Here is a 14,984-nt window from a genome sequence, read left to right on the forward strand (position 1 = left end):
GTTTTGGTGCCCATATGCCCTGAATGCATCTTCCTGCCATGTGGGCCCCCCCAGGAATAATCTGATGTGTCTGTTGTTAAGGTTTGGCTGGCAGAGGGTAGAGTGAAGGGCCGTCCCATGTTTTGGTGACAGGCCTTTGCCCACCATAGAGCCTGCAGAATCTATCTTGCAGAAGACTGGGTTTTTGTTGCCATCAGTTTGAAGTAAGTAGTCAGTTGCCTTTGTCTGGTGTAAGGTAAGCCATCTGGGCAGTTGTATTCAAGCTTGCACCCAGGAATGTTATCTTTTGAGAGGGTACCAGCTGTGATTTCTTTTTGTTTACTGTGTACCCTAGGCATGTTAGAGGCCTTTTCACAAATGTCAGGTGTCGAACAAGAGTGTCCTTGTTCTCTGCTTGAATGAGACAGTCGTCCAAGTAAGGATATATTTGTATACTTCGTCTGCAAAATGCAATTACTGGTGCCAGGCACTTTGTAAATATCCTGGGCGCAGTAGATAAGCCAAAGGGCAGTGCAGAGAATTGGTAATACATTAAGCCAGCCTTGAATCTGAGGCATCTTCTGCACGATCGTCTTATTGGGACATGCAGGTATGCCTCTTTTAGGTCTAATGTCATCAGCCAAGCATTCTTGCCCAGCATGGGCAGAAGCTGCTGCAAAGTCAGCATTTTGAATTTTGGAATGTCCAGGTATGTGTTCAAAATTGATAAATCCAGTATTGGCCGCCAGGCCTTGTCCTTTCTGGGTACCAAGAACAGTAGAGTAAAAACCTTGTCCTTTTTCCTGTTCTGGTACTGGTTGAATGGCCCCCATATACATGAGGGACGTAACCTGTTTCTGTGCCTCTGCCCATTGATTTGTGGGCGGATCTGGCCAACCGTTTGCCATTGGCAGAGTGTGGAAATGGAATCTGTATCCCTGTAATACTATGTTTAGTACCCACTTGCCCTGGGTTAATAACTGCCAATTTTGAGCAAAAAGTGCTAATTTCCCCCCTAAGGGTGCTGTCAAAAGATAAGTGCTTGGTGTAGGCAGATGGAAGTCATTGGAACTGTTTTCTGTAGGTTTGTGCTTTATCTCCCTCTGATTTGGAGGTAGATGCACCCATTGCTTTGACCTGTATGAATCTTGCGCCTGGTATCTGGAACCATTTGGGTGCCTGGATTTGCCCCTTCGAGCTCTGTCTGACACAGGAAAGGACCAATTTTTTGTAGGCCAGTGTCTACTGAATCTTTGTGGCTGCACTTGTAAGAATTCTTTAATAGTTTGCATAGACTTAGCTTTGTCTTCCATTTTCTTTAAAACCTCTTCTGCCTTAATACCAGAGAATCATGCTGTAATGGTGCATCTAGCAATTTAGCTTTAACATGATCAGGCAAAATTTGTTCCTTTAACCTGGCATGCCTCCTAATCACAGATCCAGTAACTGCGGCCCTGCAGAAGGCCTCCAAGGAATCAAAACCACACCGCAAAGTATGCTTTCCAACCTGTTCAGCTGCATGCAATAATTCCTGCAATTTTTTATTTTTTGCACATTCTGAAATCATCATTTTCTGTTTCAGCAATCCCATAACATGTTGTTGGCACTTAATCATATGAAATTGACAATTTAAGGCCCTGACTGCCAAGGTTGCAGATGTATAAACCTTTTTTCCCCATCTCTCTAGTGCCCTTAAATGTCTGTCAGAGGGGGTAGGATTTTTTTTTTGTTGAGGCCTTAATTCCCTTTGGACCCTGTGAAATAGTTTCAGGATCAGCAGCAGGGTGTCTAAATAAAAATTTATGTGAGTCGGGGACCCTGTGATATCCATCAGGCTTACTGGGAGCCAGAGGTAAGGAGTCAGGGGTCAAGCTCGACTCCGAAAACACATCATCCACAATGTCTAAAACAGGGGGAATGGCTAAAGGCTTGTGCTGAGGAAGAAGGAAATCCCTGAGCCTCTTTTTTGATTCTAAGAAGTCTTGACTCCCCCAGTGAAAATGCTCCCTCAAAGTAAGCAAGGTTTCTCCAAATGAATAATCCTCTGGAGGAGATGCAGATGAATAGACTCCTCAGCATCAGAATCCTCAAAGGGAGGTATAGATAATTCCTGATCAGAAGAGGAATCAGAAGAAATAGAAACCTGATCTGAAGATTCATAATAAGTGTCTTGCCTAGGCCTCTTATCTGGAGGGGGATGGGTACCCCTGATCAAGGTAATAAGGTCTGATCTGAAGATTCATAATCAGTGTCTTGCCTAGACCTCTTATCTGGAGGGGGATGGATACCCCTGATCAAGGTATTAAGGTCTTCAGCCATTTTGATCATCTGTTTTTTAGGCATAGAGGCCTGTGCACGTGGCTCATGTGTCTTTTTTTAGTTTTAGAAGTTGCTTTTGTCTTTGGTTTTGCAGCTGTCATCAGTTTGATATATAAATGTTGAGGTCTGAATACACCTTCAGAAGCCGGTGCCTGCTCAGCGGCTCAGGACCCATCCGAGGGAGATACATCCGTCGGTCCAATACCTTGAGTATCTTGCGGCATGCCAGACTCCACATGGGTGTCGGTAGAGGCCTGCGACTCGAAGGTAGCGGGTATCAGGGGCTGCGAAAGCACCTCACTGAGTACCGGTGACTGGCTTGGGAGAAGCTTCATCGGTTTTGGATCTCGACTGCCTTTCTCTGTCCTTTTCTTTGCATTTTTTATGTACTCCGGTAGTCACATTGCTATCCGACATTTCTGGGTAGTTAAATCGGTTTCCAAAATACTTTGATGTAAAAATATACCGACGCTTAATAGTGCATTGTTTAAATCTAGCACAAAACCGACAGCCAGGCACGTTGTGATCAGGGCCTAGGCAAGGAATACAGTATAAATGGAAATCCTTATGAGGTATTTGATTCCCACAAGTAATAAAATTATTAACTTTTTCTGACATCGGTAAAAAGCAAGAAAAAAGTTTCCCCAACAGGGTACTTGGCTTTAGTGAAGACTTTGGGTCTGAAACTCAAACTCGAATATTTCAGTAGTCGGCCGACTGGCACTTGCGAAATGCTTCTGATTCGGGAACCGTGCGGCAAGAAAGACTTAAAGAAAATGGCGTCGGCTGCATGTTTTATACCCCTGGCGACTTGATATCATGGAAGAGAAGACAGCAACAGACGCAGTACCCAAGACTTTGGAATTCAGGCCGACGGAGGGCAACCTGCCAGCAGATTACCCAAATGTAATAACTGCAACAGTGAAACACGAAGAACATCTACATAGTAAAGTAAAAAGCACTTTATTAAGTAAGCAGCCTTCTCTTGCTGCACTGTGACTGTCAGCATCCTTAAATTTGATTTACAGAAATTCACTCAATTGGATCAACAGTGGAGTTCAGGTCACTAAGGTAATAAGGGAATCTAATGCTGTGGGGCTGTCATCATTGGGAGCTCAGCACTGTCATTGTATGGGGGAATCTCACAGTCTGGCTGTGGTAGCAGGGATGCCTGCACCAAAAGGAATTTCTTTGCTGGTATGGTTTTCCCATTCCCTCTCTCAAATGGAGTGATAGAACCAGTTCCCTATTCCTGGGAAGGGAAAGTACAGTTTTGTACCTACCATAAATGTAGATGTTCGAGTGCTAATACAGCTGCAGTAATCACAGATGGGTTTTCAGCCATCAGGCGGTCCCTCGGTCGGCCGAATTCCAAAGTCTTGGTCCGGCGTCGGTTGTCGTCGCTTACTCTTCTGACGTCAGTAAGGCCAGAGTATATAAGACACAGCCGACGCCATGTTCTTCAGTCTTTCTTGCCCCAGATGTCAGGTGCCCCCAAAAGGAAGGCAATACATAAATAAGGCTTATCTACATATGCAGGCAATGCAATGTAATGCAAAATCAGTGTAAGCAAGCAAATAAAACATAGCAGGATAACCCAGTCAGGTGGTATGAAGAGGTTGTTAGGCCCCATGCCTTTACCAAGTGGGGAAGGAGGGAGGGAAACCTGTACTGCAGCTGTATTAGCACTCGAACATCTACATTTATGGTAGGTACAAAACTGTACTATGTTCATCGTGCATACAGCTGCAGTAATCTCAGATGGGTAGAGTCCCAAAGCTATGCATAGGGTGGTAGGTACTATGAGGAACTGGGTTGAGCCAGAATGCCCTGCAAAACTGCAGTGGCAAAGCCTGCTCTTGTTCTGGAATATAAGGGTAGGTGGTAGTGTTTTGTGAAGGTATGTACAGAACTCCAAGTGGCTGCCTCCAAAATACCCTTAGTAGGAACGCCTCTGAGGAAGGCTGTAGAGGTGGCTGTGGTCCTGGTGGAGTGAGATCTGATACCAGTAGGGACAGATTTCCCATGATAGGAATAACAAAACCGTATGCAGTGGCCAATCCACTTGGAAATGGTCTGTTTGGTAACTGGTTTCCCTTGAGCCCCTACGGCATAGGACACAAAAAGTTGTTCTGATTTCCTGAAGGACTTAGTTCTGTCCAAATAATAATGTAGCTGCCTATGGATGTCTAAAGTGTGAAGCAGCCTCTCCCCTTTGTTTTGAGGGTTAGGGTAAAAGGTAGGTAGGTGTATGGCTTGATTTAAGGCTACCCTGGATACCACTTTTGGCATAAAAGATGGGTTGGTACGAAGGGAAACCCTGTCCTGATGGAAGATGAGGAAGGGCTGCACCGCCATGAGGGCCTGTAGTTCAGAAACCCTACGAGCTGAAGTGATGGCCAGAAGGAAAGCTGTTTTCCAGGACAAATGTTGCAGATCTGTTGAGGCAGCAGGTTCAAAGGGAGGCAATGTTAATTTTTCTAGTATGTAATTAAGGTCCCAGGCTGGTATTGGTTGCTTCCTTGGAGGTCTTATATTCTTAGCCCCTCTGAGGAACTGTCGTAAGAGTGGGTGAGAGAATAAAGGAGGATCCGTGTTGAATTCTGCAGAAATGGCTGAGGCATGTATTTTATGGAAGAAAATGAAAGTCCACTGTTCAGCAGTTCAGCTAGGTACTGTAAAACCTGAGGCAAGTTCAATTTTCTAGGGTCCTGGCCTCTTTTCTCATTCCAACAGAAAAACCGCTTCCATTTTGCAGAGTAAGCTTTTCTAGTAGATGGTCTTCTGGCCTCCAAAATGACATCCTGCACCTCCTTGGAGAGTAGGGACTGTTGTGGTGTCAAGGAATTTTCCATGCAGCGAGGTTGAGTGTTTTCAGCTGACTGTGAAGAGTTTTGTAGCTGTTCTGAGTCAGTAGGAGAGGCATTAGAGGCAGGGACCAGGGAGGAGTATGTGTTAGGCTCCTCAGGAGTGGATACCAGTGTTGCCTTGGCCAATCTGGAGCAATCAGTATCATCCTCGGTTTGTCTGTTCTTGCTTTCAAAAGCACCTTGGGCAGAAGGGGCAGAGGTGGGAATGCATAAACTGTCCATGCTGTCCAACTGAATGAAAGGGCGTCCACTTTCCAGGCCTTTGGATGAAAGGTCCTTGAACAAAACTTTTCAGTTGATGGTTCCTGTGGGAGGCAAAAGATCTATGTCTGGCCTCCCCACGCTTGGATTATCTCTGTAAACACCTGAGGATGTAACTTCCATTCGTGTGGATCTGTCATATTTCTGCTTAGAGTGTCTGCCAGTGTGTTTTCCAGTCCTGGCAAGTACTGTGCTTGAAGTTCGATTTGTCTTTCCAGAGCCAAGTTCCAAAGAGTCATGGCTAGTCTGCACAAGGGGTATGAATGTGTTCCTCCTTGTTTGTTTATGTACCACATTACTGTGGTGTTGTCTGTTCTTATCAGTAATTGTCCTGGATGCAGGAAGTCCATGAAAGCTGTAATTGCATTTATCACTGCTAGCATTTCTTTTTGATTGATGTGAAGGTGCTTTTCCTTTTGGGACCATCTGCCCTGAATGCACCTGTCCTTCATGTGCGCTCTCCAGGCGTAATCTGAGGCGTCTGTGGTTATGACTTGTTTTGCTTGAGGCTTGCAGAATGGAAGGCCTGTGTTTACTTGACATGCTTGGGCCCACTATAGAAATTCCTTTTGCAAACATGGAATTATTGGTATAATTGCTTCCAAACTGTGACTGTGTTGAGACCATAGATTTTTTAGGTACCATTGAAGTTTCCTCATATGCAGCTTTGCACATGGGATTAGAAGAATGCAAGATGCCATGAATCCCAGAGCCTGCAGGATTTTCCTTGCAGTAAGCCTGGTACTTTTGCTAGTGTTTTGAAGTACTGAGATAGTTGCCCTTGTTTTTCTGGCGTAAGATATGCCATCTGGGTGTTTGTGTCCAAGTTGGCACCCAGGAAGGTTATTTTCTGAGATGGTGTTAGTCTTGATTTCTCCTTGTTGATGGTATATCCCAGAGAAAGCAGTAACCGTGTCACATAAGCCAGATGTTCCAGTAGTATGCGTTTGCTGCCCGCTTGGATCAGGCAGTCGTCCAGATAAGGGTAAATTTGTATCCCTTGAAGTCTGCAGTAGGCAATCACTGATGCCAGGCACTTTGTGAATACTCTGGGCGCAGTAGATAAGCCAAAGGGCAATGCAGAGAATTGATAGTGGATTGAACCTGCAAGAAATCTGAGGTATCTTCTGCAGCTTTGTCTGATTGGGACATGCAGGTATGCCTCCTTGAGATCCAATTTTACTACCCAAAACTCCTTGCCCAGCATGGGAAGAAGTTGCTGTAATGTGAGCATCTTGAATTTTGGCACGAGTAGGAATGTGTTTAGGATGGATAAGTCCAAAATGGGTCTCCAGTCGGTTCCTTTTCTTGGTACCAGAAAAAGTTTTGAATAAAAACCTTGACCTTGTTGGAGTGTAGGTACCTCTTGTATAGCTCTCATGTTTAGGAGCTTTGAAATTTGCAGTTGTGCCTCTGCCCTTTGATTTTGTGGCAGGTTTGGCATGCCTCTCATTTTTGGAAGAGTGTGAAATTGAAATTTGTAGCCTCTGTTTATAATGTCCAGTATCCATTTGTCTGTTGTGACAATATGCCAATTGCTTGCAAATAATGCTAGTTTCCCTCCCAAAGGTGCTGTCAGCTGAGACTTGCTTGGCATGGAAATGAGGGAGTCATTGGGTTTGCTTCCTGTATTGTTGTGCACTGTCTTCACCACCTCTTGGTGCTGGAGATTGCCATTGTCTGCCTCTATATGATCCTTGTGATTGCCCTCTGCCCCTTGTGCGTCTGTATCTGCCTCTTTGGGGCTCGTCAGTGGCTGGAAAGGACCAGTTTTTTGAAGGCCAATTTCTGCTAAAGGGTGGTGGTTGGACCTGTAAGAAAGCCTTGACAGTTTGCATAGATTTGGCTTTTTCTTCCATTTTCCGTAGTATGTCCTCAGCATTAGTACCAAATAATACATCCTTTTGTAAAGGAGCATCAAGAAGTTTAGCTTTCACATGATCGGGTAAATTTTGTTCCCTAAGCCAGGCATGCCTGCGAATGACTGATCCTGTGGCAGCCGCTCTACTGGAAGCCTCTAGGGCATCATAACCACATTGTAAGGTGTGTTTACCCACTTGCTCCGCACTGTGCATCATATCCTGTAACTCTTTTAAATCTGGTTGTTCAGGTTGAGACATTTTGTTCCTTAATTGTGATAACAGGTACTGTTGATATTTAATCATATGAAACTGACAGTTTAAGGCCCTCATGGCTAGGGTGGCAGAGGTATATAACTTTTTACCCCACCTTTCTAGAGATCTGGATTCCCTTTCTGCAGGGAGTGGGTTCTTGGCAGTGGAGGCCTTTAATCCCTTGGGGCCTTGTGAAATGGTTTCAGGGTCAGCATTATGGCCTTTGTAGAGAAATTGGTGAGAGCTGGGTACTCTGTAATACCTATCAGGTTTTACTGGTGCAGGAGGCAGAGAATCAGGGTTAAGGCAAGCCTCCGAATAGACATCATCCAGTACATCCAAAACAGGGGTATAGCCAGAGGTCTGTGCTGAGGTAACCAAAGAAATTCCCTAAGTCTTTTCTTGGAATCTGAAAAGTCTTGGCCTTCCCAATGGAAGTGTTCCTCAAAGTGTGCAAGGTTTCCCCAAAGACAAATCCTCAGGAGGGGATACAGAAGGAATGGACTGTTCTGCATCCGAATCCTCAAAAGGGGAGTAAGAGTGTTCCTCTGCATCAGAATGTTCTGATAAAATGGATCCCTGATCAGAAGAGGGAGATTCTTCCTCCACTCTGGGTCTCTTGTCAGGAGGGCTGAGAACCTCTGATAAGAGTAATTAAATCCTCAGCCATTTTAAGCATCTGTTTCTTAGGCATGGGTCCAGGAGATGGGCCCTGTGCAACAGGCCTCGTGGGATGCCTGGCTGCTTTGGATTTAGTAAAAGCCTTTATTGAAAAAGAAGATGAGGGCCTAAATGCACCATGGGTGGAGGTGGACCTGTCCACATTAGTAGGCTCGACATTAGCAGGGGCTTCGGTTGTAGTCTGGGAAAGGACCGAGGACCCAGCGGTCTCGGTACAGAGAACACCGCCAAAGGAGTGTCGTCGGTAGTCAGGGACTGCAAAGGCGTCTCGCTGAGAACCGGACCACGTGTAGCCTGTTTTGGCATGGTGTCGGCGGGGACCGCGGGTCTCGCGTGTCGGTCCTTTTCCTTGCGTTTAGGACAAAACGGTAGTCGGAGTGTCCGACGACATCTTATAATCAAAAGCTTTACCAAAGTAGTGTTGGGCGAACTCCGCCCGGCGCTTGATAGTGCGTTTATTGAAGGTAGCGCAAAAGCGACAGCCCGAGACGTCGTGGTCTGGGCCCAAACAAGGTATGCAACGGGAATGGAAATCCTTATGCGGTATTTGCTTCCCACAAGAAATACAATTATTAACTTTTTCTGACATCGGTCTGAGGCAAGAAAAGTTTCTAACGGGGTACTTAGCTTTAAAGAAGACTTCGGTTCCAATTTTTTTTCGTAATTCAGGAGCTGGCCGACCGGCACTTGCGAACTTCTTCTGCTTCGGGCACCGCGCGGCAAAAAAGACGGAAGAACATGGCGTCGGCTGTGTCTTATATACTCTGGCCTTACTGACGTCAGAAGAGTAAGCGACAACAACCGACACCGGACCAAGACTTTGGAATTCGGCCGACCGAGGGACCGCCTGACGGCTGAAAACCCATCTGTGATTACTGCAGCTGTATGCACGATGAACATTAAGGTTTTATTCCAGAACATTTCTAAATGTACACAGGTTAAGTAGCATAACCTACCCCACAGGGGCTACTGTATTGTTTGTGAATCGCATATGATCCTATATGGCGGGTCATTTGCATGTGTACTCGATGCACACAGTACTACAGCTACACAAACAGGAAAACACTGCAAACGGGGTATTGCCCCTTGTATATCAATTGTGATGACTCATATAATACATGGCACATTTCTGTAATACCCCAAGGTACTAAAAGTAAGAAGTAAACAACTATGAAAAAGCCTAATCATTTCAGAATGCTGCCAGCCTGCCCAAGAAACCAACATGGGTGGACAGATGGATTTACCCAGTTACACAAAATAAAATGAAAAAATAAATAAGAATACAACATTACCTGGTGGTAGTGTGTCCATAGATGAAGGCTTGCCACTGTCAAGAGGTTCTTTCTTTCCTTGCTGAATATCATTCCACTCCTCCTATAAAGGATATATAATGCATCATTTACCATAACAATTGCACCAACAATGAATTACATTATCTATAATGGTGAGCAACAGCAGCCTACTTACTGCCACCTATCATTTTGTTTTACATATTAATTCAAAACCCTAACAGAGACATACGGTGAAACACCTGTGTAGTGAGAAAGTATAGTTGTGTACACTTACCATAAATGTAGATGTTCGAGTGTATTCACTATTGAAATCATCACCTATAGGTTATCCCTGCTGGGGTAGTCCTCGGCCGGCCCAAACACCACAGTCAATGTTTGTCTGCATCGGCTGCTGTCCCTTGCTGCCTAGCGTTAGGTCATCACTGCTATAAAGGAAGGCATCCGACGCCATTACATCAGGTTTTTCTTGCCTTAACCAGTCAGAGGCCCAAGTAAATATGGTAAAGTGGCCCTGGTGGCTAAAAGCCACAATTAGAAACTTATGTCTCCCTAAATAAAGAAGATACAAGGGGAAAGGAGGGTGGGAAATTAGGACTGCAACAGTGAATACACTCGAACATCTACATTTATGGTAAGTGTATACAACTGTACTATGTTCTTTCATGTTTCACTGTTGCAGTCATCACCTGTGAGAGAATACCCAAAGCTGAGGAAAGGGGGGGGGGTAGGATTAGTAAGAGACCTAGAAATGGGTCAGCATACCCTGCAGAATGCAGAGGCAAACTCTGCCCTAGCCTTAGAAAAATGAGGTAGGTGGCAATGCTTGGTAAAGGTATGGACAGAAGTCCAGGTGGCAACTTCCAGGATGTCCCTGGTGGGAACTCCTCTGAGGAATGCTGTGGAAGTGGAGGCTGCCCTAGTGGAATGGGTTCAAACAGAATTGGGAGGGGGGGTTCCCATGCAATCTGTAGCAGAAATGGATACAGTGTGATATCCATTTGGAAATGGTTTTATGGAAATGGGATTCCCCTCTGCCCCTGGGGCAAAGATGACAAGTATTTGGTCAGTTTTCCTGAAGGGTTTAGTATGGTCCAGGTAGTATCTGAGCTATCTGTGCATGTCTAGTCAGTGCAGAATTCTTTCCCCTTGTTTTGAGGGTTAGTAAAGAAGGTGGGCAGATGATAGCCTGGTTGAGAGTTGCATTAGATACCACCTTGGGCATAAAGGAGGGATTAGTCCTCAGGGGAGACCCTGTCTGCATGGAAGACTATGAAGGGCTCAATGGCCATCAGTGCCTGAAGTTCTGAAACCCTTCTGGCTGAGGTGATAGCTAGTAGAAAAGCAGTCTTCCAGGAGAGGTATCTTAGTTCTGCTGAAGCAGCAGGTTCGAAGGGTGGTAAAGTTAGTTTTTCCAAAACATAAGTCAGGTCCCAGGCTGGAGTGGGTGGCCTTCTGGGAAGTCTGATATTAGAAGCCCCTCTGAGGAACTGTTTACTCAAACGATTGGAAAACAGGGGCTGTTCTTTATCAAAATGAGCTGAAATGGCTGAGGAGTGGACTTTAATAGAGAAGGAGAGGCCACTATTAAGTAGTTCCGCTAGGTAGTCCACGATAAGAGGGATGGAAGGTTGTGAGGTACTGCCCCCATAGAACTGGCTCCAGGAGCAGAATCTTTTCCATTCTCCTGTGCAAGATTTTCTGGTGCTGGGCCTTTTGGACTCTGTGATAATGTCTAGGACCCGTTTGCTTAACGGGGGCCCCTTGTTTACCTTTAGAGTATTAGCCATGCTGATAGTTTGAGAGTCTAAGAGTCTGGGTGCAGCACCCCCCCCCCACATGAGTTAAGAGGTCTGAGATCAGGAGAAGCTGCCTGGGAGGCTGTAAGGTCAGCCTGCACAGCAAGGGGTACCAATGCTGTCTGGGGCAATCTGGAGCAATAAGGATGGCCTTTGGTCTCTCCTCACTTATTCTGATCAGTACCTTGGGAATAAGAGGCAGAGGAGAGAATGCACACACAAAGAGGGTGTTCCAGGGGAAAGTCAAGGCATCCATCTTCCACACTAGGTGGTGATACCCCGTGGTAAAGAATTTTTTTTCAGCTGACAGTTGAGATGCGATTCAAAGAGATCCTCCTCCAGAGTCCCCCACACCAGAGTGATTTGTAAAAAGATATTTCTGTGGAGCTGCCATTCATGGGGGTCCAGTATGCCTCTGCTTATGTGGTCTACCAGGGTGTTGATCCCAGGTAGGTACTGGGCTATCAGGTGTAGTCTCATGGAAGAGGCAGTCAGCCACAGGTTAATGGCTAGCCTGCACAGAGGGTAAGATTGGGTCCCTCCCCGTTTGCTGATGTACCACATTACTGTAGTGTTGTCTGTTTTGATAAGGAGAACCCCTGGTTTGAGATGGGGTTTGAAGGATATCAGAGCCTTTTGTACTGCCATCATTTCCTTCTGACTGATGCACAAGGAAAGGTGCTGGACATCCCAAAGACCTTGGTTGCACCTGCCTTCTAGGTGAGCGCCCCAAGCTATGTCTGAGGTGTCAGTGTTAATGGTCTACCCGGTTGGGTGGAGGGTGAAGGAAAGACCCTTGTTCTGAGCACAGGCCCCTGCCCACCAGAGAAACTCGGCCCTTAAACAGAGTATCAGAAATAAGAGAGGTCTCTAAAGGTTGAGAGTGCCGACACCAAAGGTTCTTTAGGTACCACTGAAGTTTTCTCATGTGAAGCCTGGCCAGAGGAATTAGAAGGATGCATGATGCCATGTACACCAAAGACTTGCACGAACTTCCTCGCAGTGAGGGGACTTCTGGAAGCCAGCTGGGTAAAATAAGACAGGCAGGAAGCTCTGCTTTTCTGGGGATAGGAAGGCCATTTAGGATGCTGTGTCCAGCAGTGCTCCCAAGAAAATGATCTTCCTGAAGGGTGTTTGCCTTGACTTCCTCTTGTTGATGGTGTACCCTAAGGAGGTTTTGACAACGAGGAGGTCCTTGAGGAGCTTTTCTTTGCAATCTGCCTGAATGAGGCAGTCGTCCAGATAAGGGTAAATTTGTATATTTTTCTGTCTGCAAAAGGCTACTGCTAGGGCTAAGTATTTGGTGAATACCCTGGAAGCAGTAGATAAGCCAAAGGGTAGCACAGGGAACTGAAAGTGTTGTGAGCCTGCTCTGAAGCAAATGAACTTCCTGCAGGATTCCCTTATGGGGATGTGGAGGTAGGCATCTTTTAGATCTAGGGTAACTAACCAGGCATTTTTTGTTAGCATTTGGGGAACACCAGGAAGGTGCTCAGAATGGAAAGATCCAGGACGTAGTGCCAAATGCCCTCTTTTCTGGGAACAAGGAATAGTCTGGAATAAAAGCCTTTGCCTATTTGGTCTGAGCACAACAGGTTCTACTACCCCTTGGAATATGAGAGTTTGGATTTGTTTGAATGCCTCTGCCCACTGGATTTGGAGGCAAGTCTGGGTACCCTCTTGGAATTGGCAGCTCATTGAAGGAGAATTTGTATCCCTGAAAAATCATCTTTAAGACCCATTGGTCCTTTGTTACAGAAAGCCAATTTTCTTTGTAGAGGGAGAACCTTACTCAGTTTTTTGTGAGTAAAAAGAGGGCAGAGGGGGGGAGAGGGAGTCATTGAGAGTTTTCATCATAGAGGGATGGCTTAGAACTCCCTGTCTTTGGAGTGGAAGTGGTCCACTGTTTGGTTCTCTACTGTCCCTGGGATAGGAGTTTGGGTGGTCTGTCCCTGCGCGGCTTACCTTGCCCCTGTCTGCTAGGTGCAGGAAAGGACCAGTGTTTTGAGGGAAAATTCCTGCTGAACCTAGAAGGTTGTACCTGAAGGAAATCTTTTATTGTTTGCATAGATTTTGCTTTGTCTTCCATCTTTTTAAGCACCTCTTCTGCTTTTACTCCAAACAAGCAGTCCTTATCAAAGGGTGCATCAAGTAATTTAGATTTGCCATGATCAGAGAGAGGTTGTTCCTTCGACCATGCATGTCTCCTAATGGCAGATCCTGCTTGAGGCTTCTAGGGCATCATATCCACAGTGTAATGAGTGTTTAGCCACTTAGCAAGTAGAGTGCAGTAAATTTGCTAACTCTTTTGAACTGGCATGGTCAGGAAAGGCTGAAATCTTTTGGTTTAATAGTTCCCAAAGTGTGTTGTTGATATTTTAACATGTGGAACTGACAGTTCAGTGCTCTGATAGCTAAGATTGCAGAGGTGTATACTTTTTTACCCAATCTGTCCAGAGCTCTGGAGTCCTTGTAAGAAGGAATAAAATAGGATACTTTGCAGAACTACTCTTGGCTCCTTTTGGTCCCTGTTTAATGACCTCCGGGTCTGCAGCAGGATTTCTGTACAGGTACTTGTGAGAATCCAGTACTCTAATACCCGTCAGGTTTCCTGGGAACAGGTGGGAGGGTGTCAGGAGTTAAATTGGATTCATGGAAGACATTATCAACCACCTCTAAGATTGGGGGCATGGCCAACAGTCTGTGCTGGGGCAGGTCTTGAAACTCTCTTAGCCTTTTCTTAGACTGAGGGAAGTCCTGGGATTTCCAGTGGAAATGTTCCCTGAGGGTGTGAAGGATTTCCCCAAAGGAAAGGATTTCTGGTGTGGAGGTAGAAGGAATGATTCCTCTGCAACAGAATCCTCATAAGTAGTCAGAGGTTATTCCTCTTCAACATCTGAATAATCAGACTCCTCAGAATCCTGTTCTGTTAGTATTTCAGGAGAAACGTCTCTTTTCCTTTTAGAAGGTGTGGCCTTACTACCGCTGATAAGGGTGATAAGATTCTCCACCATTTTAAGCATTCGAGCTTAGGGTGGCAGAGCAGAAGTAAAATGGTGGCTAGAGGTAGTTTTCCTAGGAGTGGCCTTGCCTCTAGGCCTATGAGTATCCATCTGTCTGATAGAAACGATAGCCAGAGAAGATGTCGTTTTTTGTCTAGATTCTGTAGTGGGAAAAACCTCCTCAGAAGCCTGTGCCTGCATCGCAGCTCCAGACCCAACCAAGGCAGAGCCAGACAAAGGCTCAAAAGACAAAGAAGATTTCTGTGGCATACCGGACTCCGAAAGGGTCTCAAGTAGAGGCCTGCAAAGGTATCGAATCGGGCATCAGGGTCTGAGAAGGCACCTCAATGAATTCCAGAGAAATGCCAACCTGCTTAGGGTGGAGTCGTCGGAAGGCTTAGCCTTGTGTGGTCTGTCTATCTGTATACTTTCTTTCAGAATGTCTACGGATTGTTGACTAACGGACTCCATTTCGAAATAGGAAGACAGAAGATGAAAATACCTGGCTACAATAAGAGCGCTACAACGAATGGTTCTCGTGTTAAAGAGGCCACAGAACAGGCAACGGGGAACGGCGTGGTCTGGGCCTAAACAAGTGACGCAGTATGAATGGAAGTCTTGGTGTGGTATTTGCTTTCCACAGGCGAGACAATTGTTAACATTAGTGCAT

The 14,984-nt window shown here is 45.7% G+C and overlaps 1 protein-coding gene across 6 annotated transcripts in view; it reads right to left on the reverse strand.

Annotated features, from left to right (window-relative positions):
- The window catches only part of GALNT2 (polypeptide N-acetylgalactosaminyltransferase 2), a 1,695,325-nt gene that overhangs the window by 1,300,064 nt on the left and 380,277 nt on the right, over window positions 1-14,984 (reverse strand). For all 6 annotated transcript variants that reach the window (XM_044076112.1, XM_044076089.1, XM_044076094.1 and 3 more), the window contains exon 2: window positions 9,517-9,598. In XM_044076112.1, coding sequence (XP_043932047.1) covers window positions 9,517-9,598 — 82 coding nt within the window. The remainder of the gene's footprint in view (window positions 1-9,516; window positions 9,599-14,984) is intronic.

Source organism: Protopterus annectens, chromosome 1.part1 (genome assembly GCF_019279795.1).
Source record: "Protopterus annectens isolate FY-2018-M chromosome 1.part1, PAN1.0, whole genome shotgun sequence".
Lineage (NCBI taxonomy): Eukaryota > Metazoa > Chordata > Ceratodontiformes > Protopteridae > Protopterus > Protopterus annectens.